This window comes from Pristis pectinata, chromosome 4 (genome assembly GCF_009764475.1).
Source record: "Pristis pectinata isolate sPriPec2 chromosome 4, sPriPec2.1.pri, whole genome shotgun sequence".
NCBI classification, from domain to species: Eukaryota; Metazoa; Chordata; class Chondrichthyes; order Rhinopristiformes; family Pristidae; genus Pristis; species Pristis pectinata.
This window is the reverse complement of record NC_067408.1, coordinates 74,624,858-74,652,232: the sequence shown is the minus strand read 5'-3', so window position 1 is coordinate 74,652,232 and position 27,375 is coordinate 74,624,858. Positions and strand designations below refer to the sequence as shown.

Genomic DNA, 27,375 nt, shown 5'->3' with positions numbered 1-27,375 from the left:
CATTACATGCACAAAATATGCTAAGGAAATGGGTGAAATGCAAAACAAAGTGTCTGATCTAATTTCTAATAGGCAGGATTTCCACCAGAACTGGGTACAAACACTTCTAATTATGCACAAAGTACTTTTTATATGTGGCTTATTCATACAAGAGAGACCCAAACATTTAATCCAGTTTCTCTCTGGTGTGTGTCATTTCAATTGGTTGTGTTCTTTTTCTTATGTTTAAACGGAACACTTATTTTTCTTTATACCAAAATCCTGAACTTTTACCAAAACCCCAACTATACTTACTCGCTAAGCTAAAGAGAAATTGATACACAGTGGCAGTGATAGGAGTGACAGTATTTTCAATTGTTATTTCTACTTCAGTGGACACTTGTTTAATAATTACTCAAAAACTAAACTGTGTGCATGGTGGTGTCAGGAGGTGCTCTAGTAGTAGTACAGCCTCTCAGAATGCACAACTAGAATGCGGCAGAAAAGTGGAAGAGATTCAAGACGACCTGGTGAATGTGTGCTTTATGATGGTGCTACACCAGAAGGCAAAACAAGTCCAGAGGCAACACTTCTTACAGCAACTGGGATAGAACAGATTGGGCTTAAGATCTAGATAAGTAAAAATTAGCATTAGTACTGAAGACAGTGTCTCAGTAGTACCAACCATGCAAGAGCATTCCTTTATGTGATATAAACTTAACAGGAGAAAGCAGAAAGCTGATGAGATGCATCACCTATATAGAACAGCATGTCGCAAACTCACCAAAGGTTATGAGTTTACTGTAAGAATGTCAGAAGAATTGACTTCTGCTTGGAATGGTGACTTAGAGTGTGAAAGATTATTTCAATGAATTAATCTAAACTTGAAGAACATGGATGAGATTAGTCATATGGTTGAAAACATGGGGGGCAAAATTTAGTTAGAGAGATAAAAGAACAATATAAGTGAGTTATGTAAATCCAAAAATACACCATGATGTTACAGAACGAAACTCCAAGATTAAGACTGAAGAAACCCCAAAGATGCATTACCAATGAAACTTCAGAAAGAGACAGAAGCGTATCCTCTTCTGCCTTTGGTAAAATATTTAGAAAGTACTGGAGGAACAACTATTCCATGAGGAAATGCGTGTAAAGGAATTACTTGCATGTAGGAAAACAGGTAAAGAACCATGGGTATCAGTTCATTTTCTTGTCAGTATAGCCTGTGTTGCTGGATTGAATGACAAGGAACATGTTATACTTATGTTGGAGCCAGACTACGACCAAAGATTTCAAATAGAAGCTGGAGCGCAATATAATGTAATCATTTTAGGTGGGAGCTGAAGATGGTTGCAACCTCTTATAGCTTGCTACAGTTTGGACAATATTACATTTGCCATGTTCTGTAATTTTGAATTAATCTTGGTGTCATTCGGTGGTTTTGATATATTCTGAGGTCAGCTCACACCTGCAGAGAATTAAATATACATTTTTAGATTATTTCAAGATTGTTTTAAGAAAAAAATGTAATACTAATACATGATTTTAATAATCCCATCCACATTGCTATATCAAGAGAAAGCAAAATGCCAGGCTTTAATAACAAAGTATAATCACCAGGTCTTTGTAACATGTCAAATAATAGAATTGTACATAAACAGACATATGTTGTCAGCTATTATCGATCATTTTAACAAATGTAAGTGATTTACTGTTTATGTGCATTGCCCAATTTATTCAATGGTCTATGATTATATGACACCCTCCTTGGACTTTGTCTTTACCTCTCATTGTCTTGGTGTAGCAGCCAGCATAATCAAAGACCCCACCCACCCAGGACATTCTCTCTTCTCTACTCTTCCATCAGGTAGAAGATACAGGAGCCTGAGGGCACGTACCACCAGACTTAAGGACAGCTTCTACCCCACTGTGATAAGATTATTGAACGGTTCCCTTATACAATGAAATGGTCTATGACCTCACGATCTACCTTGTTGTGACCTTGCACCTTATTGCACTGCACTTTCTCTGTAGTTGTGAAACTTTACTCTATACTGTTACTGTTTTTACCTGTACTACATCAATGCACTTTGTACTAACTCAATGTAACTGCACTGTGTAATGAATTGACCTGTACAATCAGTTTGTAAGACAAGCTTTTCACTGTACCTCGGTACAAGTGACAATAATAAACCAATACCACCACTTAGTTTAAGATTACCTTCTGACTCTACATTCCTGTAATAGGAAACAAAACTTAAGCAATTGACTGAGCACCAAGAGAGGGTCCAAGTATTCAGTCAACCCTTACAAGTACAGTTTGTGTCATCAGATGTGTGGTGAAATGGTTGAATCAATGCATGTTGACCTCTTCAGTGTCCTTCAAGAAACAATGGATTTTCCTCCTGTCAACAAGACGAGACAAAACCTTTATTAGTCACATGAGCATCGAAACACACAGTGAAATGCATCTTTGCATAGAATGTTCTGGGGGTAGCCTGCAAATGTCGCCACATTTCCGGCGCCAACATAGCATGCCCACAACTTCCTTACCCATACATCTTTGGAATGTGGGAGGAAACCGGAGCACCCGGAGGAAACCCACGCAGTCACGGGGAGAACGTACAAACTCCTTACAGACAGCGCCAGGAATTGAACACTGGTTGCTGGTGTTGTAATAGCGTTACCACCACCAAAAACTTGCTTCCCATTTCAGACAAATCTAGCAGGGCCAATTTGCCAGCCTTGACAACTTCAAGCTGGGGTTCCAATGCTAAAATTGTGCTCATCAAAGTGCCAGGATCAAATTCACTCAATTATTTGAGATGTTTGTTTTTTTTTACCAAAAATATACAAATGGTTTTTGACTCCATTTATAAGATCAAAGTGAGAAGAAAGCTTGGAAATTCTTACACATTGGAAAGAATGGAAATTCTTATACATTAAAGAACGTATTACATTTTATTTAGTATGTAGTAGCAAGCAAAGCAAACTGTTCAATGTAAGATTTTAGTGCTATTTATACTGTTCCAGATCCCTCATGATCTCATCACCTCATCCTCCAATACTGCTTTGAGGGTGATACTTTTATATATTTTTACTTCATTTGTAATATTGATAAGTTCACATTATCTTACCCACTTTATTTGTCTGAGATTACTCAGCCCTGTTTCTTATTTAATATAAAAGTCTGAATTTCTGCCAGCATCAAGCTAGTTCATGTGGATGAAGGAAAGCCAGTCCTACTGTCTCAAGTCTGAGACACAAGAGATTCTGAGGATACTGGAATCTGTAGCAACACACACACACACACACACAAACACACACACACACACACAAAGACACACACACACACACACAAAGTGCTGGAGGAACTCAGCAGGTCAGGCAGCATCTATGGAGAGAAATAAACAGTCGATGCTTCTACCTATCACCTCTCTGCTTCTTACATCTCCCCCCTCCCTCATCCTCCTACCTTCCCCCTGTCATCTGGACTCACCTATCACCTGCCTGCATGTGCTCCTCTCCCTCCCCCCACGTTTCTTATTCTGGCTTCTGCCCTCTTCCTTTCCAGTCCTGATGAAGGGTCTCGACCCAAACGTCGACTGTTTATTTCTCTCCGTAGATGCTGCCTGACCTGCTGAGTTCCTCCAGCATTTTTGTGTGTGTTGCTACTGTCTCAAGTATTCTCTTTTACCTGCCCATTCTCCCACACTGTGGTTTCCAAACCTACTTCTGCTGCTGTGTGGGAGTCACAGAAAAATGAAAGAAAAGTGAAAAGGAATAATGTCTGCATGGCTTCATTCATTGTGACAAAAAACTGGTAGTTATTTTAAAACAAACATCAGCTATTTTATGTTTATTTCCTTTAATGTTTCCACAGTATGTTGGGGATGATGGACCAAGTTACAGCAACGTCCAAAACTATAGAGGTTAGGTGTTGATGCTATGTACATACTTGTACTTCAGAAAACTGAATTGGCTTGACCTTCAACCCAGGCAAACATAGATAGGAACCAAATTAAATTAATTAATTGAAAGAATTGTAAAATAGTTAAGCACAGAAAGAGACCAATCAATCCATGAGATTCACCTGTTTATTTTTAAAGGGTCATCCGGTTCACCTCACTCCCCAACTCTGTCCCTGTATTCCTTTTGGTATTTTCTCCTTCAAGATACTACTTGATCTGTCCTATCCCAGTTAGACAATGCATTCCAAGTATTAATCATTTATGCAAACGTTTTTCCTCCTGTCTTCTCTGATTCTTTTTGCCATTAACTTTGTATTGGTACCCTTTGGTTATTAACATTTGAATCATTTGAAACAGATTTGCCATATTTTCTCTATAAATACCCTCCAAGAATTTTTAATAAAATTTTAGGTTTCCTCTTAATGTTGCCAATTTATGGAGATCAATGGCAGATGTTCCTCTATACAATTGCTTAGTCCTTAACTACTCCTGTAAATGTCCCTGTCCCTTTTGCAAAACTGTTTATTCTGTGAGCTTCATGTGAGCAAGGCATTTCATTGCATCCTTGTGTATATGCACAAAAAACTAATCTGAATCTGAAGCTACATCCTTCCCAAAGTGCAGTCAGTGCCTATTATTGGACAAACTACTCTAACTGAGCACAACCAGTGGTTTTTTTTATGACTTCTTACCTTTCATATTTTTACCTGTTTATAAAGCCCTAAATTCCAAATGCTTTTTTAACTGTCAAAGGCCTCTCCAAGATTAATCATTAAAAATTATAACAAACTTCTCAAGGTGTAATTCAAGAGATATATTGAAACCAAACTAATGACGTTCTGTTTTTTGTCAGCTCTCTGGAACCTTTGATTCCTGATGGCACCCTTTGCAATGGTATTTAGATTGCCAACATTACGGACCTCTTCTCGGATGGCTTAATTCAACAGATCATTCTCACAACTACTTGCTCTGTTTCTTTATACTGCTGATCTTTGCCATTATTTTTGGGAATGTATTGGTGTGCCTTGCAGTGCTGAAAGAAAATCTTTACAAAACAACTACAAACTACCCTTGTTGTCAGCTTAGCAGTAGCAGACCTGCTAGTTGCAACTTTGGTGATGCCATGGGTCGTTGTACCTGGAGGTAAGGTCCATTTTTCAAAAGTTATATTATTGCCTTGAAGTATTTGTGAATTTCCAGTATTTTTGCATATTGATTGATATGCAGTGGGAGACTGGTTTTTAAGAGATTGATTATATACACCTCCGAATAGTTTAAGATTAGTAAGCTTCACCTTTGTATTCAGTACAGATTAATCTTCAACTTCAGAACATAAATTTACTCTGCTCTCAATCCTAGTTCATGTTTTCAGTGGCTGCACCGTCAATCCATGCCAGATTTCCAGCAACTACCTTTTTTGTTTACTTTTCCCTCAGAATTATTACCAATTTACAAACTCTACTACTTATTTCTAATCAATTACAATGATTTATTCCTAACCTAACCCTTCTTGCTGTTTAGACTTGTTTCAATCATTTTTGAATCACTCAAGTTTGATAATTTGTGAGCACTCAAACTTTATTGACACTTCACATTTGATGTTTAAAATTGCTGCACACTATAAATCTGAAAACAAGGGGCCTAAATTCTGGATTTTGAGCTTCTGCATGACATCAAGGTGCTACCACTTCTCACCCGGACCCACCTACTACTTGCTAGCTCTTGGCCCACCTCTTCCCTTCACCTTTCTCTACTGGTTATCTCCCCTCTCTTTTCAGTCTAGATGAAGGGTCTCAACCTGAACCATCGACTGTCCATTTCCCAGGATAGATGCTTTCTGACCCCATTGACCTCCTCCAGCATCTTGTGTGTTGCGCCAGATTCTGCAGACTTTTGTGTCTCCATTTTACTACGATTCCTTGTTCTATTTCTGTCTAACTGTAGTGTATCAATCCGCCAAGGAAATTATGTCCAATGGGATTGAGACATTTACAAGGTAGACCTTTGATCATTGGTAGCTTTTCTACCTCTGATGTATCTTGAGTCAGAAAGTTGTGAGTTCACAACCCAATTCAGAGGCCTTGGGACACAATCTAAAGTGATACATCTGTGGATCACAGAGTCATATAACATGGAAGTATGCCCTTTGGCTCACTGAGTTCACACTGATGGTCAGGCATGCTGATGGTCCTACACCAATCTCGTTTTCATTCTCTCCACATTCTCAACTTTACCTAGATTCTAACAATTACTTACACACTAGAGGCAATCTACAGCAGCCAATAAACCTACCAACCCGAATGTTTTTTGGGATGTGGAAGGAAGCTGCAGCACTAGGAGGAAATGCATGCAGTCAGAGGGAGAATGAGCAAATTCCACACAGACAACATGCAAGGTCAGGATTTAACCCAGATTGCTGAAGCTGTGAGGCAGCAGCTCTACTACTACAAATGCGATCTCAAATGGTGGTGGTGAATTGCTGCACTGCTAAGCTGTTATCTTTCAAATGAGATATTAAATGGAGTCCCTGCCTGTCCCTCTGTTGTAAAACGTTCCATTACACTATTTATATATAGGCCATTTATATGCTACTAGCAGAAGTACTGTCAGTGTCCAGACAAGCTCTCTTGAGGATTGGATCCAACATCTTGCTTGCAATTAGAGTGCCTTTCATCAAATTTCCTTCAACAATGAATGCCATAATTTAAAGAAGAACTTTCACCCTAATCACGAGAATCTCAATGATTTACCACCCAACTGCTTAATAGGAGTGATGAACAAACTAAAGAAGGAAAATGATTGTTAATGAAGTTTATGGGCTTATCATTTTACATGAAATCTTCCCGAGACTGTGAATTGAAAGTGAAATGTCCAAGCTATTAACATTAATGTTAAATGTCATCATGAACTCAGTAGCATCAAGATTAAAGATGAGAACCATTCTCATTATATTTCATTCAATATTAGTGAACTTAATAGTTCAAGAATCATTAGCAAATCATGAATCTTAAGGAAAGACAACGGTTGGCAATCTTCACAGCACAATACTTTAAGAAGTCTTCAGCTAAGGTCTTGGATGTGCCTTGAGTGAAAATTTCTACTTGAATTTTTAATGCATTCATATTGCAGTTCCTTTATCAGCTCTTTTAATCAGAACAGTAATGGCTTGAAAACAAATCAGCTAATGTCACTGTTAAATGAAATGTAATGTGAATGTTTTATAAACATAGATTTAAGGTAATTGGCTGAAGACCTACAGAGGCGGCAAGAAGAATCTCTTTTACACAGCATTACAAAGAACCGGAATGCATGAACAGGAGATGGAAGCAGATTTCATAGTTCTTTTTAAGAGGAAACTGTATATAAGTTTGAAAAGGAAGGTGGTTCAGGGATATGGGGAAAGAGTAGGGTGGAGAGAAGAATTGTACAATTCCTTCAAAGAGCAAGTACCATCACTATGGGCCAATGGTCATGTCTGCACGTCTGCTCTCTCAGTGCTCACTATGGCCCAAACTGCCACAGCAGGATGACAAGGCAGAGATGCTCTGGTGTGAAGAATGGAGGTTAATATCACTACCAAAGAAATTCTTGTCACAGACCCTTCAGTCTATTGTCCTGCCTTCAATCTACCAAAGTGCCAGTGGTGAACAGATTCCAGATAGATCAAGGCCTGTTTGTGACTGACTTCCACCATTGGCATCTTTGCAACACTCCAGACTGTAACTGTGGCAAAACATGAAGCAAGTTCCACATTATCAATTACTGCCCATGGACTTACGTTCAGCACTGACTGTGAGGACTGCATGTGGTTTTCACATGAGTTCGGAATTAAGCACATGCTGAATGAAAATTCTTCTTCAATGCTGTATATTTCTATGGTTTCCCATTGCTTTGCACTGTGCATTTCCAACACCTAAAAATATTATTTGCTCAAATAGTATTGTGGCCAAAAAGGATCATTTTCTCTATTGAGGTAAACTATTAATAAACAGGAAGTAACATTGATATGTAGGTTTCAATGCCTTGCTCAAACAATCCTTTGTAAAACTTGAAAATATGAAGTAGGAACTAGGAACAAATGGTTTGCTATTTCACTTTTGTTCTTTTAGCAAACATGATACCTTAGGTTTTAAGTTGTGCTGCTGCACACAGAACCATCATGCAGCAACCTCCTGAAGACCATATCTCATATTGCCCTGAAGTGAAATTTTAGGGATATTTCAGATTTCAATAACGTCTGGACCAACTTTAAGATGTTGTTTTTGATCAATCTCCTGAGAAATAGAACTGATGTTAAATCAGGAAAAGCCACAATTGAACAAGGTCCTTCTCTATTTTAACCCCTGGAAACAGATGATGCAAACTCCTCAGAACAATAAACATTCCAGCCAACAGCAGGGCTACCAGACCCCAGCAAACACCACAGACTGAAAGACCTTGGTATCAAGTAATATCAAACAGTGTGGCAACCATTTTCATCCTCAGTTCTTCTGGCAGCCCTCCTTTTAAAATAAATTGTAACAAAGCATATACTTATCAACTCAGCCAGATCAAACAGACGACATGAAATGCAGTGGGAGCTTTTGACTTCATTGATATTTTAATTCTGTTCACTTGCTCTTTATTCATACCCTTGAATATTTTTCCTTCATGTCCGTCTCTAATTCATTCATAAATGCAATGGATAACCAGGCTTTGCATGCCAAATGCAATAATTTATTCTTCCTTTAATAACTAGTTGGGTGAAAAGTAACTCCTAAGTTCTCCCTTTATGTGCTGCCTTATTCCTGATCAGGAAGTTTTAAGGAAAAATTTCATTCACCGGGGGCAGAAACGGTTAAGGGAAAATATAATAGAAGTGTGAAAGGATTTAAATGGATAATAGGAGACAATTGTTTCCATTGGTACATGAATCAGTAATAAAATGCAATGTATTGATTTTATATCGCATAGTGAGAGGCTGAAAGTAACATTTGCTGGCAGACAGAATACATTACCACAAGCTAAACAAGGAGAAGGAAGGGGGAACTGGAAAAACAATTCAAGATAAAAAAAAATATTCAATACGGAGTGTAAGAAATGGAATTAAAATAGCTTTGATGTGCAGCCAACACTGATACAGGAAGAAATCAACAAATACTGAATCTGGGTCATTCTAGTCCTGAAAGTTGAATGTTATGATGAATTTAAGTTAGCCTCTGCATTCTCATAACACAACATGATTTTATTTAAATGAACTGGGTTGTTCGTACAGTGTGTTTACTGACAGCTGATAATTGGTGTAATTTAAGAATTCATATGATCACTTTTGATACTTGAAAATGTTTTCATTTAAGACCCAAGGCTCCAATTCCACCAAATATGACACCATCAAGATATAATTTCTGTAGTCATGTTTCCTATACAATCCATTATACAGTAAATCAATACCTGATTGGTGGCACACAGTTTCAAACAGCACAATTTAACAAAAACAGATGTATCCTGGAGGTACACCCACCCAGGGATATACATTTACAGAAACTGAAAAGCAGTAAACTGTAGATGCTGGAAGTCTGAAAAAATACAGAAAACACTGGAAATACTTGACAGGTCAGGCAGCATCTGTGGAGAGAGAAATAGACTTTATTTCTGGTCAAAGGCAAATTAGAAATTAGAAAGCAAACATGTTTTAAGGGGAGGGGCGAAGGGAACGAAGACAACGAAGGGAACAACAGAAACAGAATGGCACAGGATGGGTTAATCCCTCCCCGGATGGTGGAAGGAGCTAAGTCATCAACCTGAAATATTAATTTTCTCTGTCTTTATCTCTCATTATCTCTTTCTCTCTCTCCCTACAGATGCTTCTCAACTTGCTGAGTATTTCTAGCATTTTCTGTTCTTCTTTTAAGTATCCTCCCATGTCTTGACTCCGCAGTTCTTGATTTCACCAGCATGCCAGAAGATCATATACTTATGCAAAAAATTTCTTTAAAGCACCTTCCCAAAATTAACCTAACAATCTTAAGATGTACTGTTCTGTTTCAGTGCTTTTTTTTGTCCTTGACATCATATACCAGATCTAACTTATCTCACCATAACAAATTATTACTTCTCAGCTCTTTCAAGTCTAAAAGATGCTATTTGTTCCTCAGAACTCAACTCTTTGCTAATAGTTAATACAAATCAAGAATGACAAATTATACAGTATACTGGTGACCAAAACTACTCACAATAGCCAAGGTGCAAACTGAGTAGAGTATTATTCTTTTGGACCATTAGGATACATTTCAATAATTTAATTCAGTGTAAGATGCATGAAAGTCAGATTCTTTGGGCAAGTTTGTACTGAAAGCAAGCCATCAATATGAGATAGATAACAATCCTGTCAGAAATGCCCATACTAATAAAGGAATGGTCCTCCCGATAACATCAGATAACTCAGTTTTTGCGTTTATCATAACATCAGATCTACAGTTGTCTGCTACTAGCAAATACAGAGCTGGTGCTGAGAGTGTGACAGTCTCAGGACTCAACAACTTTCAAAGCTAATCTAAGCATGGAACAAAGGGCCATTCTGCCATGGTAGTCTACATGTGCCTGTCCACATTCAAAAAAATTAGCTCTCAGAAATCCGAGATAATTATTTAGAAGCCAGTCAATGATTGACAGCAGATTACAGAATAAGTGTGGTGGAATACTAAGCTCTTTCAAACAGTACTGTAGCTGATTCTGAGCTTGAAGTTTTCCTTCAAATAGCAATAGCTGTGGCATTGTTAGGCTGGGAACTACACTAAAACACCAAATTGGAAACCAATCTTCAAGTCCTACGGACACAAGAGACTGCAGAAGCAGTAATCTGGGGCAAAAAGCAAACTGCTAAAGGATCTCAATGGAGCAGGTAGCATCTGTGGAGCCAGAGGGATGGTCAATGTTTCGGGTAGAGACCCTGCAACAGGTTTGAGAGTGTAGAAAGGAGAAAGCCAGTATAAAAAGAGGTGAGAGGGAGAGATGAGCCAGGAACTGGTAGGCAATATGAGGAACCAGGTGAGGAGGGCAATGATGGGCAGATGGAGCCAGGTGGGGGAGGAGTGGAGTTGGGAGACACCAGCTGATGGGTGATAGGTAGAGACAGATAAGGAAAGAGAAAAGAAGGGAGTAGATGGAGCCAGGTGGGTGAGGGATGGGGTAGATAGAGACAGAGGCTGGAAGGTGATAAGTAATCCTAGAGCAGGCAATGATCCAACTTATGCCCATACTTCTTCATATTATTACTATTTTGCTGCATTGAGCATTCCTGTCTCCGACTGCACAGGTCAAGTGGTCAAGTGCAACTCCGAATAGTCCTGGCTAGTGAAAAGGGAGCTCCAGACTCTGAATCCAGTGAGGCACTTACAGCTGTTGGGATGATATGGTGATCCTCCCCATTGCAATTAGCTGGTCCTTCGAACAATTTCAAACCAATGAGTTTTTCCACATAAAAGAAAATCAATTCCGAATCAATCATAACAGACTCTGCTAATGTAAATACAATGAAATGCTAGGCACAGAAGAGAAAAAGATGAAAATAATGATTCCAATTTCATTTATTCAGACCAATCTCTAGAAACCATCCTCTTACATGTTATTTCCACCTATCTTTATCGCAGCAATTGTGACAGAAAATATAAGATCATAAAGCCATAAGCCATAGGAGCAGAATTAGGCCATTCAGCCCATTGAGTCTGCTCCACCATTCAATCATGGCTGATTTTTTTCAACCCTATTCTCCCACCTTCTCCCTGTAATTCTTAACCCCCTTACCAATCAAGAACCTATCAATCTCTGCCTTAATTACACCCAATGACTTGGCCTCCACAGCCCTCTGTGGCAATGAATTCCACAGATTCACCACCCTCTGGCTGAAGAAATTCCTCCTCATCTCAGTTTTAAAGGGATGTCCCTTTATCCTGAGGCTGTGTCCTCAGATCCTAGACTCTCCTACTAATGGAAACATCCTCTCCACATCCACTCTACCCAGGCCTTTCCACTATTCAGTAGGTTTCCATGAGATCCCCCTCAATCCTTCTGAACTTCATAGAGTACAGGCCCAGAGCCATCAAACACTCTTCACATGTTTAGCCTTTCATTCCTGGGATCATTTCTGTGAACCCCTTCTAGGCCATCTCCAGGGCCAGCTTATCCTTCCTTAGATGAAGGGCCAAAAATTTCTCAAGATATCCAAATGCAATATGACCAATGCCTTATAAAGCATCAGCAGTACATCCTTGCTTTATATTCTAGTCCTCTCGAAATGAGTGCAAACATTTGTATTTGCTTTCTCATGACCAACTCCAACCTGAAAATTAACCTTGAGGGAATCCTGAACTTGGACTCCCAAGTCCCTTTACACCTCTGATTTCTGAATTTCTCCCATTTAGAAAATAGTCTATACCTTTATTCTTTCTACCAAACTGCACAACCCCCCACTTCCCAACACAATATTCCATCTGCCACTTCTTTCCCATTCTCACAACCTGTCCTTCTACAAACTCCCTGCCTCTGCGACACTACCTATTCTTCCACCTATCTTGTATAAATAGGCAATATACCTGTACTTCTTTCCTTTTTTCATCATATGCATCTTTCCTAACTTTATTACCTCACCAAAACATTACAAAATGAATCTTATTTCCCCACAGGTGGTAGGGGTATGGAGATTCAGTCGAACAAGCTGCAACATCTTTGTGACACTGGATGTTATGATGTGCACTGCCAAGTATTTGAACCTCTGTGCTATCAGCATGACAGGCAAGTTAGTTCTTCATGCATTTTAAGTCATTGAAAGACCTAGTTACTGGGCATTAACATGCATGATAATGTGCATTGTCATCTACAGTTGACCATTGAGGGAAGGGAATCCCATCCATTTTGATACATGTTCAAGATGAAATATGGCACCCTTAGTATAACTAGAATGCAGTCAATGGGATTCTGAGTCAATTTGGACAGTCACTATCCTAGTGAAGCTGAATGCTTTGTCTATCTGCAACTTTCCGCAAGAGGAAATGAGTTGCATCTAGCTTTCTCGAAACAGAGCACATCTGTGAATTTCATCACAAGGTAATGCATTTCAAATTGGGATATGTTGCAGATGTACCAGCTCCAGCTTTGAAGATCCTGACTATCAAAAGAGTTTATAGCTAGCGTGATCTTATGTGCCATGAGCAATTTGATCCAGCAGTTATGCTGTGGCTTCACAAGGACCCCACACAGTGAATCACAGGAGCCTCACACATTGTTCCTCACTGAGGTGAACATATGATTGCTCCTGGAAGACCCACAGAGAACAAACCTCCTGAAGAGAAACCGTTTTCTCCTCCACCTTCTCTTCCACTCTCTTCCAGAAGGCTCTCTGCTTGAACGCTCTCTGCAATAGTCTCCCAAGTCTGGAAAGAATGGTTTCTAATGCACCCATGTCTGGGAGCTGGCAATTCAGGAGCCTTGAATTCAGCAGAAAATCCTATACTTCTAACATACCATTCTGACAATCGTCACAAGTTCTGAAGACATCTGAAAGTACCAAAGTTACTTTACTGACATTAATAGTCCCAGAAGATGTGTTTGTTTATTCAAGTGACTGATGATTCCTTTTACCTAGCAACAGGCAGTGGATCCTTCCTGCTGCTGAATGCTTGATCCTCCATGTGTAGGTGAATACATTGGAATTAACTGCATTATTGTGCTGCAATTTTGACACTGCAGGTGCTAAATCATTGTGCTTGCATCAGCTACCCAATCCTCAGGTGAGTACTCTACCACTCTTCCCTCTGTGCGAGATGGTATGATTAACAATCACAGGCCATGTTGGATACAGATCAGTGCATAGTGTCCAATCAACAGCTCTACACACAATCAGCCTTTCAGCATTCTGTTGGGTTACCGCTGAAAGGATAAAGCCAAGAAGTTGGTAGAACGCCAATGAAGATAGAAAAGGAAAAAATCTGAACCTTATATATGGGGGAATCATTATCCCCATTCCACAGGATTCCATTTCTGGATTACTGCCCTAAATGTTTTGATGCGGTGAACATTGAAATGCATCCTCAAGATTACTGCCTCAAATCATCCAAAAATAAATAACATCAGTATTCACCTTCAAAAAAAGAAGTCAATTTCCTTTGATGTGCCAGAGGTGCCTGGGTCAAGGGAAATTGTTAATTTCTCTATTATTCCCTCTATTTCTGCCCTAAACTATCCCCACACAGAAAATATATCAGCACGAAGTCAATGATATTAAGAGCCCATGCTAGTTATGACCCTGAAACAGCACCCTGAGCCTTTTTTGTGTACTGAGACTGAATAAAGTGATCATTTTAGTACTCTGGTTGAAGCTTGTTTCCCCTCAATTTCAGGTACACTGTCTGTAGTGATGCCCATCCAATATAATACAAATTGCCAGCTCCAGGAGACGGGTGACTGTAATGTATCATTGCTGTGTGGATATTATCATTAGCAGTGTCTTGTCCTCTCTTGTTTGGTTTCAATACAACAGGTAAATCTTTTGTTTAAATGAAAGATTTTTGTCACATTTTGAAAAATGTTAAAACGATCAAGGATCCTCAGTTAAGAAATCTGGTTCAGTTTGATCAATACTGATCACAACTTCAACGCAAACCAACTCAGAGGGTGATAATTAGCAAACCTGGATTTCAGTTTTTTAGTCCCACTGGAAGAGTGATTGGGTTGTATACACCAGACACAACATTGCTGATTAACCAATAAAGGAGCGAAAGACCACATTGTGACTCAGAGTCAAAAACACAAACAAGGAAACAGTCCCTTTGGTCCACTGAGCCCAGGTAGACCATCAACCACCCAGTTACACATTCTACATTCCCTACAACTCCCCCCAGATTCTACCACCTCACCTACACACTAGGGCAATTTGCAGTGGCTAATTAACCTGCCAACATGCTCCCTTTGGGATGTGGGAGGAAACTGGAGCACCCAGAAGAAACCCACACCATCACAGAAAGAACATGCAAACTCCGCACAGACAGCACCTGAAGTCAGGATTAAACCTGGGTCTTTGGCACTGTGAGGCAGTGGCTCTACTTGCTACGCCACATGTCAGTGAATCACCCAGGCCTGGAAATAATTGTCATCAATGGTAAGCAATGAATACTTGTTGTGCATTCCTATACATGGAGTTTAGATGTTGCTGGCAATCCCAGCATTTACTGTCCATCCCTAAAAGCCCTTGAGAAGGTGAACATGAGCTGCCTTCCTGAACTATTGCAGTGTGTGTGGGGAAGGAATTCACAGAGAGCTATCAGGTAGAGTTCTCTTTGACCCACTAACCACGAAGGACAAATAACATACTTCCAATTCAGGGCAGTATGTGACTCCAAAAACACTTAATGATTCCTTTGCACCTGTTGTCCTATCCTAGAGGTAGAAGTTGCAGGTTTGGCAGTGTGGCTGACAACGCCATTGTGAATTTAAGATAAGCCAAGACATTTTATTTATTAGTCACATGTACATCGAAACACACAGTGAAATGCGTTTCCTTGCGTTACTGAGAATGTGCTGGGGCAGCCCGCAAGTGTCGCCACGCTTTCCCGGCTCCAACTTAGCACGCCCACAACTTCCTAACCTGTACATCTTTGAATGTGGGAGGAGAGCAGAGCACCCGGAGGAAACCCACGCAGACACAGGGAGAACGTACAAACTCCTTACAGACAGCAGCGGGAATTGAACCCGGGTCACTGGCACTGTAATAGCTTTACGCTAACAGCTACACTGCCGTGTAAGATTTCTAAGGTTGCTAGATGCACAGTTAATTAGTGGCAGAGAGAGTGAAAGTTAGAGGCAGTGTTTGGGGTACTAATCAATTGGGCCGCTTTGTCCCAGATTGTGCTGTTGTTGGGGCCACACTCCTCTGTCTGCCACACACCTGATGTGAAAGTCAGGGGGTGAGTCAGTTGCTGTACAATACTGTAGCCTTGTAGCCTCAGTGTCTATGTGGCTGAGTCAATTTCAGCTTTTAGTCAATGATGATTTGCAGGATGTAGATTCTTCAGGTATTTTGAAAATAGTAAAGCCACTTAAAAACAGGAGTATCTGGCTGTTGTGAGAAAAGGTTCTTTGAGGTCTTAAAGGGCAAGGACTCAGGACACAGTCTTTGGATTTTTAAAATAGTTTATTCACAAAGACAAACGTGGGACAGGATAACAAGGGCAATATACACTTGCACACACACAGGTGATCGCGACTGTGGGGAAATCACAACGGGGTGAGATGTACGTGCACGCACACACACCCCCAAACTGGGTACAAACAAAACAGGAAGAAACAATATGACTCCTGCCACTCTCCTTGACTCAGTGCAAGCACCAGCTCTTTGGTCCAGGCAATCCTTACTAATTACCCTTAAGTAGTGCACATCTTACCTCAGAGAGACAAAGAGACAGCAAACAAACATGCAGCACTCTTTATACTGCTGGAGGGATGGGGGTACAGCCAGCCCAGGTGATTCAAACAAGCCAGTCGCTTGGGGCCAGGTGCAAAGGTGTTTTACAAAAGCCAGTGGTTAGGTGCACCCTAGAGGGGCATGGGTGGAGCCAAACCTTGATTGACAGTGGTGTGCTTCTGACCTGATGAGCAATGCTGTCATCCAACCAGATGGTCAGTGCGGTCACTGTCACATGATGGCCACGACCTTTCACACTACAGTGGCCAGAGTCTCTCATGTTGGAAATATTGTTTGCCTAGCTTTGCATGGGTTAATGTTACTTGCTACTTTTCATTCCAAGTGTGTGTGTTATCATTTCCTCTGCATAAGTGCCTCATTCAAGAGAAACACTGGCAGCAGTTAGCTCTACTTTATTTTTAGTTAATGCCTAAAAAACTGGAAAATTGCCCCCAATTGGTAGCACCAATTATGCTATATGGTAAAGTCATGCTGTGTCTCTGAAGTTTATTCTGAATACCACCCTTTGCAGTGAAATCAGATTGCATGCAATTCATATTCTGTCATTTGATGGAAAAAAAATTGTTTTAAGCGACCACTGCTTATGAAACGCCTGAGCCACTCACATTGTTGTAGACCCTAACAGGGAGTGAAGACTGTTTGTATTAGTTACCTGGATACTGACATAGAGTTCAAGTAATAATCTGGTTGGTCAGTTGTTCTTTAAAAAATTAGCTTGGAGGCTACTCCAACCCCACCATTCCACTGCTGGACCCCATCCTACTTGCTCCCCCCAACCATCCCATCACATCGTTGACCTCTCTCAATATCCCTTCCCTCACACTTGCCTTTTCTCTGGATACCCAGTATGCCCCTCACCCATGACTACAAGTCATTCCTCCTTAATTATCCTATCTCACCTCAGAGCCACAAGAGGAAAGACTTCTATGTGCATTTTGGCACACAATACCAACATGCTACCTGAAACATTCACTTCCTCCAGTGGAACATATACAGTATGTCATCAAAGGCTGGTTGGGCCAAATGATGTGGTTTTCCTAGGTAAGGTCAATTCTATTGAATATGACACCCTGTATACAATGCAGTATTAATGCAAAAGTTTTCAGTTTTAGGTTTACCTACGTATTGCTATTAACTGTACATAGGTTATCTCAATGGATAAGTCCATAATACATTAGAAAATGGCATTTAATAAATTATTAACACCTATGACTTTTTGCTATTGTTATTTTGCAGATGACCCCAGGTTATGTTCTATATCCAATCCAGATTTTGTTGTGTATTCATCCATTGTATCCTTCTACTTGCCGTTTTTTATTACACTGCTGGTGTATATACGTATTTACATTGTATTGAAGAAGAGGAGGAAACGCATCACTTTAAGACAAAACAGTGCTACAAAGGCTACAGAAAATGTCACACAGAGTCAGGTAATTCAGATGGAAGAAGAATGTAATTAGACTGTGGAATTTGTTCTTTGAAGAGTACTTGGCATTTTCCCCAATGAGTCATAGAGTTACAGAGCAAGGAAGCAGGCCCTTCAGCCCATTAAGTTCCTACGAACCCTCAAGCACCCACTTACACTAATCCTACACTAATTCAGTTTTATTCTCCACATATTCCCATAAACTCCCACCAGATTCTACCACTCACCTATGCGCTTGGGGCAATTTACCGCAGCCAAATTACACACTAAACCATACATCTTTGGAATGTGGGAGGAAACCAGAGCAACGGGAGGAAACCACACAGCCACAGGGAGAACATGCAAACTCCACACTGACAGCATTGAACCCAAGTTATTGGAACCGTGAGGCAGCATGTCCTGATGTAAAGTGAATAAGATACCCATGGAAAATACCTCTCACTCCAGCTGAAGTTGCAGTTTGTAAAGAGTCAAATGGGGGACACTATTGCATCTGGCAACAGCTGCATGAACTGAGATGCAGAGCTGCCCCATCCACTGCAAGGAAATGTAGAGCTGGTACAGCGCTGACATTATCATCCAGCTGTGCCCTTAAGCTACCACCAATCATTATTGGCAGTTGATTGACAACTTTATAGGGATGCTGCAAAGAAATGGAAAATAACACCACCTCAAGTGAGCAAGAGCTTGCCACTGGCACCCATCAGAATAGGGAATCAGGTCTGGGTTGGTTCATCACCCACACATTTGGATTCTTCACCCTTCATCAGATTATCAAACCAAAACATTCACTCATTTTCTATTTCCAAAGATGCTGTTTGACTTGCTGAGGTTTTCCTGTGTTTTTTGTTTTTACTTTAGATTTTCCATTTGTTCCTGTCGTTTGTCTTTGTCACTTCTTGAACTTCGAAGTTTAGAAGAATGAGAGGTGATCTCGCTGAAACATATAAGATCCTAAACAGTCACGGCAGGGTAGATGTTGGGATGTTTTTACAAGTAAGAGAGTCTGGAAGGAGGGGATGTAGTTTCAAGATAATGGGCGAGTACTTTAAAACTGAGGTATGTAGAAATTTCTTCTTGCAGAGAGTAGTGAATCTCTAGAATTCTCTGCCTCAGGGAGTTGTGAAGGCCAGATCATTGAAGGTACTTAAAGTGGAGGTGGATTTATTTAAGACTTGGGAATTAAGGGCTATGGGGATCTGGCAGAGTGAAGGAGTTGAGGCATGGAGTAGATCAGTCATGATGATGTTGAAAGGTGGGGCAGGCTTGAAGGGCCAGGTGGCCTATCTCTGCTCCTATTTTCTTGTGTTATCCCAACAAATGTTTGCTAATGTGTTGACCTGCCTTTTTTAATCTTTCTGAAGTCTGTTGGAATCATTTGTCCACCTACCGCAACTTTCTTCAATTAGAACATGGAAATGTACAGCACCGTACAGGCCCTTCGGCCCACAATGTTGTGCCGAACTATATGAACACCTCCTACATGATCAATATAACCCTTCTCACCTGCACAGCCATATCCTTCCATTTTCCTTAATTCCATGTGTTTATCTAAGAGCCTTTTAAATATCCCTCTTGTATCAGCCTCTACAACCACAACTGGCAGTGCATTCCAGGCACTCACCACTCTCTGTGTGAAGAACCTACCTGTGACATCTCCCCTGAATATTTCTCCTCTGACCTTAAATGGATGTCCTCTGGAATTGACTATTACCACCCTGGGGAAAAGGTGCTGGCTGTCCATTCTATCTATGCCCCTCATAATCTTATACACCTCTATCGAGTCACCTCTCATCCTGCATCGCTCCAAAGAGAAAAGCCCTAGCTCGCTCAACCTTTCCTCATAGATTTTACCAGGATGTTCTCTAATCCAAGCAGGATCCTGGTAAATCTCCTCTGCACCCTCTCTAAAGCTTCCACATCCTTCCTATAATGAGGTGACCAGAACTGAACACAATACTCCAAGTGTGGTCTAAACAGAGTTTTATAGAACATTACCTCACAGCCCTTGAACTCAATCCCCTGACTAATGAAGGCCAGCACACCATATGCCTTCTTGACCACCCTATCAACTTGTGAAGCAACTTTGAAGGATCAATAGACTTGGACCCCAAGATCCCACTGTTCCTGCACACTGCTCAGAATCCTGCCATTAACCTTTACTCTGCCTTCATGTTCGTTCTTCCAAAATGCATCACTTCACACTTTTCCGGAATGAACTCCATCTGCCACTTCTCTGACCAACTCTGCATCCTGTCTATATCCTGTTGTAACCTACGACAACCTTCTATACTATCACAACCCCTCCAACTTTCACGTCATACACAAACTTACTAAACTATCCCTCTACTTCCTCATCCAAGTCACTTATAAAAATCACAAAGAGTAGGAGTCGCAGAACAGATCCCTGCAGAACATCACTGGTCACCGACCTCCAGGCAGAATATTCTCCATCTACTACCACCCTCTGCCTTCTGTGGGCAAGCCAATTCTGAATCCACGTAGCTATGTTTCCATGGATCCCATGCCTCATGACTTTCTGGATGAGCCTACCATGGGGAAACTACTCAAACGCTTTACTGAAGTCCACATACACTACCTCCACCACTCTACCTTCATCTATATGTTTTGTCACCTCCTTGAAAAACTCAATTAGGCTCGTGAGGCATGACCTGTCCCTCACAAAGCCGTGCTGACTATCCCTAATAAGACTATGCTTCTCCAAATGCTTGTAAATCCTGTCCCTAAGAATCCTCTCCAATAGCTTGCCCACCAATGATGTAAGACTCACTGGTCTATAATTCACAGGATTATTCCTATTAACTTTCTCGAACAAGAGAACAATATTGCCATCCTCCAATCCTCTGGTACTAGTCCTATGGCCAGGGAGTATGCAAAGATCATCGTTAACGTCCCAGCAATCTCTTCCCTCACCTCCCGTAGTAACCTGGGTCCCAGGGACTTACATATCCTAATGTTTTTCAGAAGCTCCAACACTACCTCTTTCTTCAACTCAACATGCTCCAGCACATTAGCCTGTTCTACACTGACCTCACATTTGTCAAAGTCCCTCTCCCTGGTGAACACTGAAACAAAGTATTTATTAAGGACCTCCCCTACCTCCTCCACCTTCAGGCACATGTTTCCCCCTTTATCCCTGAGCGGTCCTACCCTTACCCCAGTCATCCTCCTGTTCTGCACATATGTGTAGAACACCTTGGGGTTTTCCTTTATTCTACTCACTAAGGCCTTCTCATGTCCCTTTCTTGCTCTCCTAAGTCCCTCTTAAGCTCCTTCCTGGCTACCTCATAATTCTCAAGAGCCCTGTCTGATATTGTCTTCCGAAAGCTTAAGTGTGCTTCCATCTTCCTCTTGACTGGATATTTCACCTCTCTTGTCAACCATGGTTCCTTTACCCTACCATCCTTTCCTTGTCTCAGTGGGACAAACCTATCCAGACCCCCATGCAAGTTTTCCCTAAACAGCCTCCACACTTCTTAGGTGCATTTCCCTGAGAACATCTGTTCCCAAGTTACACTCCCAAGATCCTGCCTAATACCATTGTAATTAGCCCTCCCCCAATTAAAAACTTTCCCATATCGTCTGCTCCTGTCCCTGTTCATGACTATGCGAAAGGTCAAGGAATTGTGGTCACTATCTCCGAAATACTCGCCCACCTCAAGGTCTGTCACCTGACCAGGTTCATTGCCTAGTACTAGATCCAGTATGGCCTCTCCTCTAGTCGGCCTGTTCACATGCTGTGTCAGGAATCCTTCCTGGGCACAGCTAACAAATTCTGCCCCCTCTAAACCTTTTGCACTAAGAAGGTGCCAATCAATATTAGGGAAGTTGAGGTCTCCCATGACAACAACCCTGTTATTTTTGCACCTTTCCAAAATCTACCTATTTATCTGCTTGTCAGTGTCCTCGTGGCTATTGGGGGGGTGGGGGGGGGGGGTGGGGTGGGTGCGGGTACTATAGAATACTCCCAATGGAGTGATTGCTCCCTTCCTGTTTCTAACTTCCCCCAACACTGACTCAGTAAATGATCCCTCCACAATGTCCCCCCTTCCTGCAGCTGTGACACTATCCCTGAGTAGCAATGCCACTCCCCCCTCTTTTACCCCCTTCCCTATCCCTTTGAATACCTAAACCCTGGAATATCATGCAGCCAATCCTGCCCTTGCGACAGGCAATTCTCTGTAACGGCCACAACATCATAATTCCACATACTGATCCATGCTCTGAGTTCATCACCCTTATTCTTTATACTTCTTGCATTAAAGTAGACATTTCAACCCATCCAACTTACTGCGTTTATGACCTATCCACTGTCTATCCTTCCTCACAGTCTCTCTGCATAATGCACCTAGCTTTACGCCAACTGCTCCATCATCTGACCTAACATTCTAGTTCCCATCCCCCAGCCCACCTAGTTTAAACCCTCCCCAACAGCTCTAGCAAACCTACCTGCAAGGACATTAGTCCCTCTCGAGTTTAGGTGTAACCCATCCCTTTTGTACAGGTCATACCTTCCCCGGAAGAGATCCCAATCGTCCACAAACCTGAAAGCCTGCCCTCTGCGCCAACTTTTCAGCCACACATTCGTCTGCCATATCTTGCTGCTCTTACCCTCACTGGCATGTGGCACAGGCAGGAATCCAGAGATTACCACCCTTGAAGTCCTGATTTTTAGCTTCCTTCCTAACTCCCAATATTCCTTCTTCAGGATTTCATCCCTCTTCCCATCTATGTCATTGGTACCAATGTCTACCATGACTTCTGGCTGCTCTCCCTCCCCTGTGGACTCAATCTGAGATGTCCCTGACCCTGGCACCTATGAAGCAACATGCCATCCAGGAGTCTCGTTCTTATCCACAGAATCTCCTATCTGTTCCCCTAACCAATGAATCCCCTATCACTACTGCAGTCCTCTTCTGCCCCCTTCTCTTCTGTGCCACAGAGTCAGACTCAGTGCCAGAGACATGGCCGCTGTGGCTTTCCCCTGGTAGGTCGTCCCCCCAACAGTATCCAAAACTATATACTTGTTATAGAGGGGAACGGCCACAGGGGTACCCTGCACTGACTGCCTGTTCCCTTTCCCTCCCCTGACAGTCACCCAGCTACCTGCATCCTGCAACCTAGGTGTAACTGCCTCCCGGTAACTCCTGTTGATCATCTCCTCAGTTTCCTGAATGATCCGGAGTTCATCCAGCTCCAGCTCCAGTTCCCTAACGTGGTCTGTAAGGAGCTGCAGCCGGATGCACTTCTCGCAAGTGTGGTTGTCAAGGACACTAGAGGTCTCCCTGATTTCCAACATCCTGCAAGAGGAGCAAACTACTGCCCTGCCTGGCCATTCCCAGTGCTCTAAACTGTGCAATAAGAAAAAAAGACCTTACCTGAACCTCACCTTAGCTTCCACCCACTTATTCTGCCTCTTCTCGCCGAAGCCTCTCGAGCCAAAGCCTCAAGGTCCCTCTCTGACACTGAGCCACCCACACAATGGCTGCTCCACAATGGCCACTCTGCTTGAGCTTACCTTCTTTTTATCGGCTGCTGCTGCCCAATTAGCTAAGCAACGAGACTTGCTCTCCAAACTGCTTCCCGCTTTCGCTCTCACTCCTGTAAAAATGTCATTTTTCCTTTAAGTACCACTTCACCCATAATTATGGAGCCATCTTGCCCAAGCTGCCCAGGTCTGCCACTGATAACACAAACATCCCGATGCAACAGATGTGTGTAGTATTAACACACATTACTTACTTCTGGCAGGGTTATCAACCATCTACATCAGCAGGTGGCATTTCAGGTCCCTGAAAGATGGTGGCAATGAGAAATTAACACTGCAGAGCACAAAAGCAGAAGTTAGAACCTTAACCTGATGTTGTTAGTGGAAATTATAAAGGACGACAGTGTACATATTGCCTTCTGTGTTCAGCTAAAAATGAAAGAGGTAATTAGCAATGGCTCCAAAATTACTGTAAAATTAATAATCAGTCTACATCACACTGATGCTCAAAATTACTGGGAGTTACTTGAAAGGATAATTTTCTAAGGCCAAAAAAAATGAAACTAAGGATGATAATGAAATAATTTTGGAAGAAACAGTATGTAAATAAAGTAAATGGTTTTAACAATGATTTGCATGAGGAATCTAATAATACTGGATGGCTGACAGGGATATTATTCGGCCTGCACATAGGATGAATAATAAATTGCAAAATACAGTGAAAAGTATCCATAAATTTACTCAGATTATTAATTATAATTGAACAATGAAATGCTAAGAATGGTCAACTACATTCTACTGATGTAAAAGTAGGACTTTGAACATTAAAGCAGGGCAATAGCTGTAGATATTTGCGTAAAACTGCAGCAGATGCTTAAAAATTAGTTGGTCAAGAGAATGGCTGATGGAACAGTCACTGAACTCATATAAGGCTAAACTGACAAGAATGATTATGGTGATAAAACTAATAAAGTGTTTCATCCAGCACTCAAGAGAAATCTTCTGGGATTTCTGCTGCCTAGAGAATTTGATGCCAAGAAAGAAACATCCATTGATGTAATATCTTATTACATTTCAGAAACAACACAAAGTGCATCAGTGCAAGTTATCACTGACAATAAGATTAAAGTTCAATTAATTATCTTTTAGTGTGAGATGAGAGAGGAATATTTCCTAGGACACCAGGAAAGTGACCAGATATTCTTTAAATAGACTCTGTGAAGCTCTATGAATCTGTCACAGGTAATAATGTTCTCTAATGCATGGGAAGATGCAGACGGCACTATGTTTAACATCTTATCTGAAGAACCTTGCCACAAACAATGCAGCCAAATTTATTTTCCCAAGCCCTGAAACAGAATTAAAACTTACAAGAAATGAATCCCTATTCAGTGTTACGTTGTAGCAACAGGTCATCAGACACTTCCTCTGAAATTCAGTTACACTGGCTTCAACCGAGCTGAATTTCAGAGGCGGAGTACAACTGAGAGGAATAAAGAAGAGAATGCTGGTAATACTCAGTAGGTCAGTCAGCATCAGAAGAGAGAACCAGATAACATTTCAGGCCAATGATCATTTGTCAGAAAGGTTTTGATGGAAGATGAGTAACCTGATTGTGAACTTTATTTCTCTACCTCAGATGCTGCCAGATCTCCTGAGTAACTCCAATACTTTCTGTTCTTATTTCTGATTTCCAGCATCTGCAATTTATTTTTGGTTTGTCAATTATACCACACACATGTTATTTTATAACATATTTAGTGCAGCTGATCAGGAATACATTTCTAGCGGCAACCATATGACTGAGAGAGGAATTAATTGAATCAAACTGAGATGGTAGCAGAAAGATGGATAAAGAAAACGATGGTGGAGTGATATGGTTGAATTCATTTAGAAACTAAGAATAATTCACATATGCAAAAATGGAAAGTATAAAATGCAGGCAATGCCAATCCACAAAGTAAGGGAATGGTAAAAGTTGAGAGAGAGGAAGAGAGGGGAAAAAAAGGAGAGAATTTGGAAATAACAGAAAGCACCTGGAGAATGACAGAGTGAACTGATTGATTGGGGAGGATTCCTTCTGCATAAGTAGATCCCACCTCTGAGGCTAACATCAAAGGTTAAGCCTCACCTGCTCGAGAGGACTTTGGTCATCAGTGATGGCCCTTGTGCACTCTGTAACTGAGCACTATACCCTGGTCATACTCAGATCCGTGATAGGTATCACTGGAACCCTCCAGCACCGTGGCTGCCTGTGCTGGCAACTGTTGTTCCCCATTGTTGCTTCTGGGAAATACAACAAGTGGAGGAAAATAAATATCTGCCTATCTATCAGGACACAATCAAAGTCATTCGCCATCATATGACGTCGTGCAAGTCATTTGGCCCCATCCACTGAGGAAAACCAAACTCTGACAAAGCTTGGAAGGCTGAACAGACGCTAGAAGAACTCACAAACAAACCGGTAATAAAGATCCAATATAGAAGGATCCCTGGGTTTGACTTTCCAAAAGAGTCACAGTGGTGTAGCTATTAGAGCTGCTGCTTCACAGAGCCAGAGACCCGGGTTCAGTCCTGACCTCAGGCACTGCCTACGTGGAGTTTGCAAAGTTCTCCCTATGGCTGTGTGGGTTTCCTCTGGGTGCTCCACTTTCCTCCCACATCCCAAAGACGAGCAGGTTAGTAGGTTAATTGGACACTGTAAATTGCCCCTAGTGTGTAGGTGAGTGGTAGAATCTGGGGGGAGTTGTAGGGAATGTAGAATGTGTAACTGGGTGGTTGATGGTCTACCTGGGATCAGTGGACCAAAGGCCCTGTTTCTGTGCTGTATTTCTCTATACTCTATGACTCATTGACTGTATCTTTGCAAATCTGGATAGTTGATGGTCAAATGGAAAGTTAACATTTCTGCAGCGTGCAACTTTGGACATCAGAAGAAACTGAAGAATGCTTGATCCACAAACACATTAGAGTTAGTGACACACTCTGCTGTGTTTGATGCAATCATCCAACTTAAATGTAAGATTATACTTGTTGCTGTATAGCTACATCAACCATAGAAAGAAAGAAGGTGGTGCATAGAATTCATGGTAAATGGAAGCATCTATAAGATATTGTATTCAACTAAATTGCCCAAGAACTTAACTTCCTGTAACCTTAGTTCTCTATCAATGGTTAGTCTGAGATATTAGGGGCATTGTAAAGCAGGTGTTAGTAAAGTTCATGTGAAAGCTGAGAATTAAAGTTTTGGGTTGCTTTGTAAAGGCTACAGAATGTTGAACCCGCCCTTGCAATTCAAACCCTGGATCCAAGATTTAATACACAGTGATCCCTTTGTTTGCACTATTCTCCAGGTTACTAAATGTTACACTGATCCAAATGCTCAGAGGGAAAATGCCACCCAAAAGTAGTCTTCTTGAATATGGTGCACTGTTTAAGCATAAAGAGAATATGATCACTATTAGGAACATCAATGTGATTTTATTTCATCTACAAACTTATTGATTTTCTCAGTTTTTAGATGAGGTTTTTTCTCCACAAAGGCTCAGAAATTCAGCAATGGCGCACTGTTTTTAGCACAATATATTACTATACAGTGTTTAGAATTGGAGAATCATTCAGCTAGGTTAAAAAAAAATGGTAAGTTGGAAGCAATTACAAGACCAGGCAACATTTCAGGTTGAGAAAGATTCAGAGTATTTAATTGAACATAAAAGACTTGAATTTACAGACCTGCTTCCATGACCTTAGGATGCCTCAAAGCCATTTACAACAATTAACAACAACAACAATTTCCATTAATATAACACCTATATCATAGCAAACATATACCAAGGTGCTTCACAGGAGCATTAACAAACAAAAATAACTAAAATTTTAAAATCTAGGCATTGTTTATTTACTTTAGTCCCTGCTTTATTTACTTTGGTCCCTGCTTTAGTAGGAAGTGTGACTACAATTTCTGCACACAGCAATATCCCACAGATACAATAATAATGACCAGATTAGTGATGTTGGTTGACAGATACATATT

The 27,375-nt window shown here is 41.1% G+C and overlaps 1 protein-coding gene across 1 annotated transcript in view; it reads left to right on the top strand.

Moving 5' to 3' along the window:
• The first annotated feature begins 472 nt into the window (after positions 1-472).
• The window catches only part of drd3 (dopamine receptor D3), a 31,901-nt gene continuing 4,998 nt past the window's right edge, over positions 473-27,375 (top strand). Inside the window, 8 exon segments of the mRNA XM_052014454.1 lie at positions 473-545; positions 4,901-5,022; positions 5,024-5,096; positions 12,621-12,722; positions 14,327-14,367; positions 14,369-14,398; positions 14,400-14,466; positions 17,644-17,837. Of these exon segments, the coding sequence (XP_051870414.1) occupies positions 473-545; positions 4,901-5,022; positions 5,024-5,096; positions 12,621-12,722; positions 14,327-14,367; positions 14,369-14,398; positions 14,400-14,466; positions 17,644-17,837 (702 nt within the window).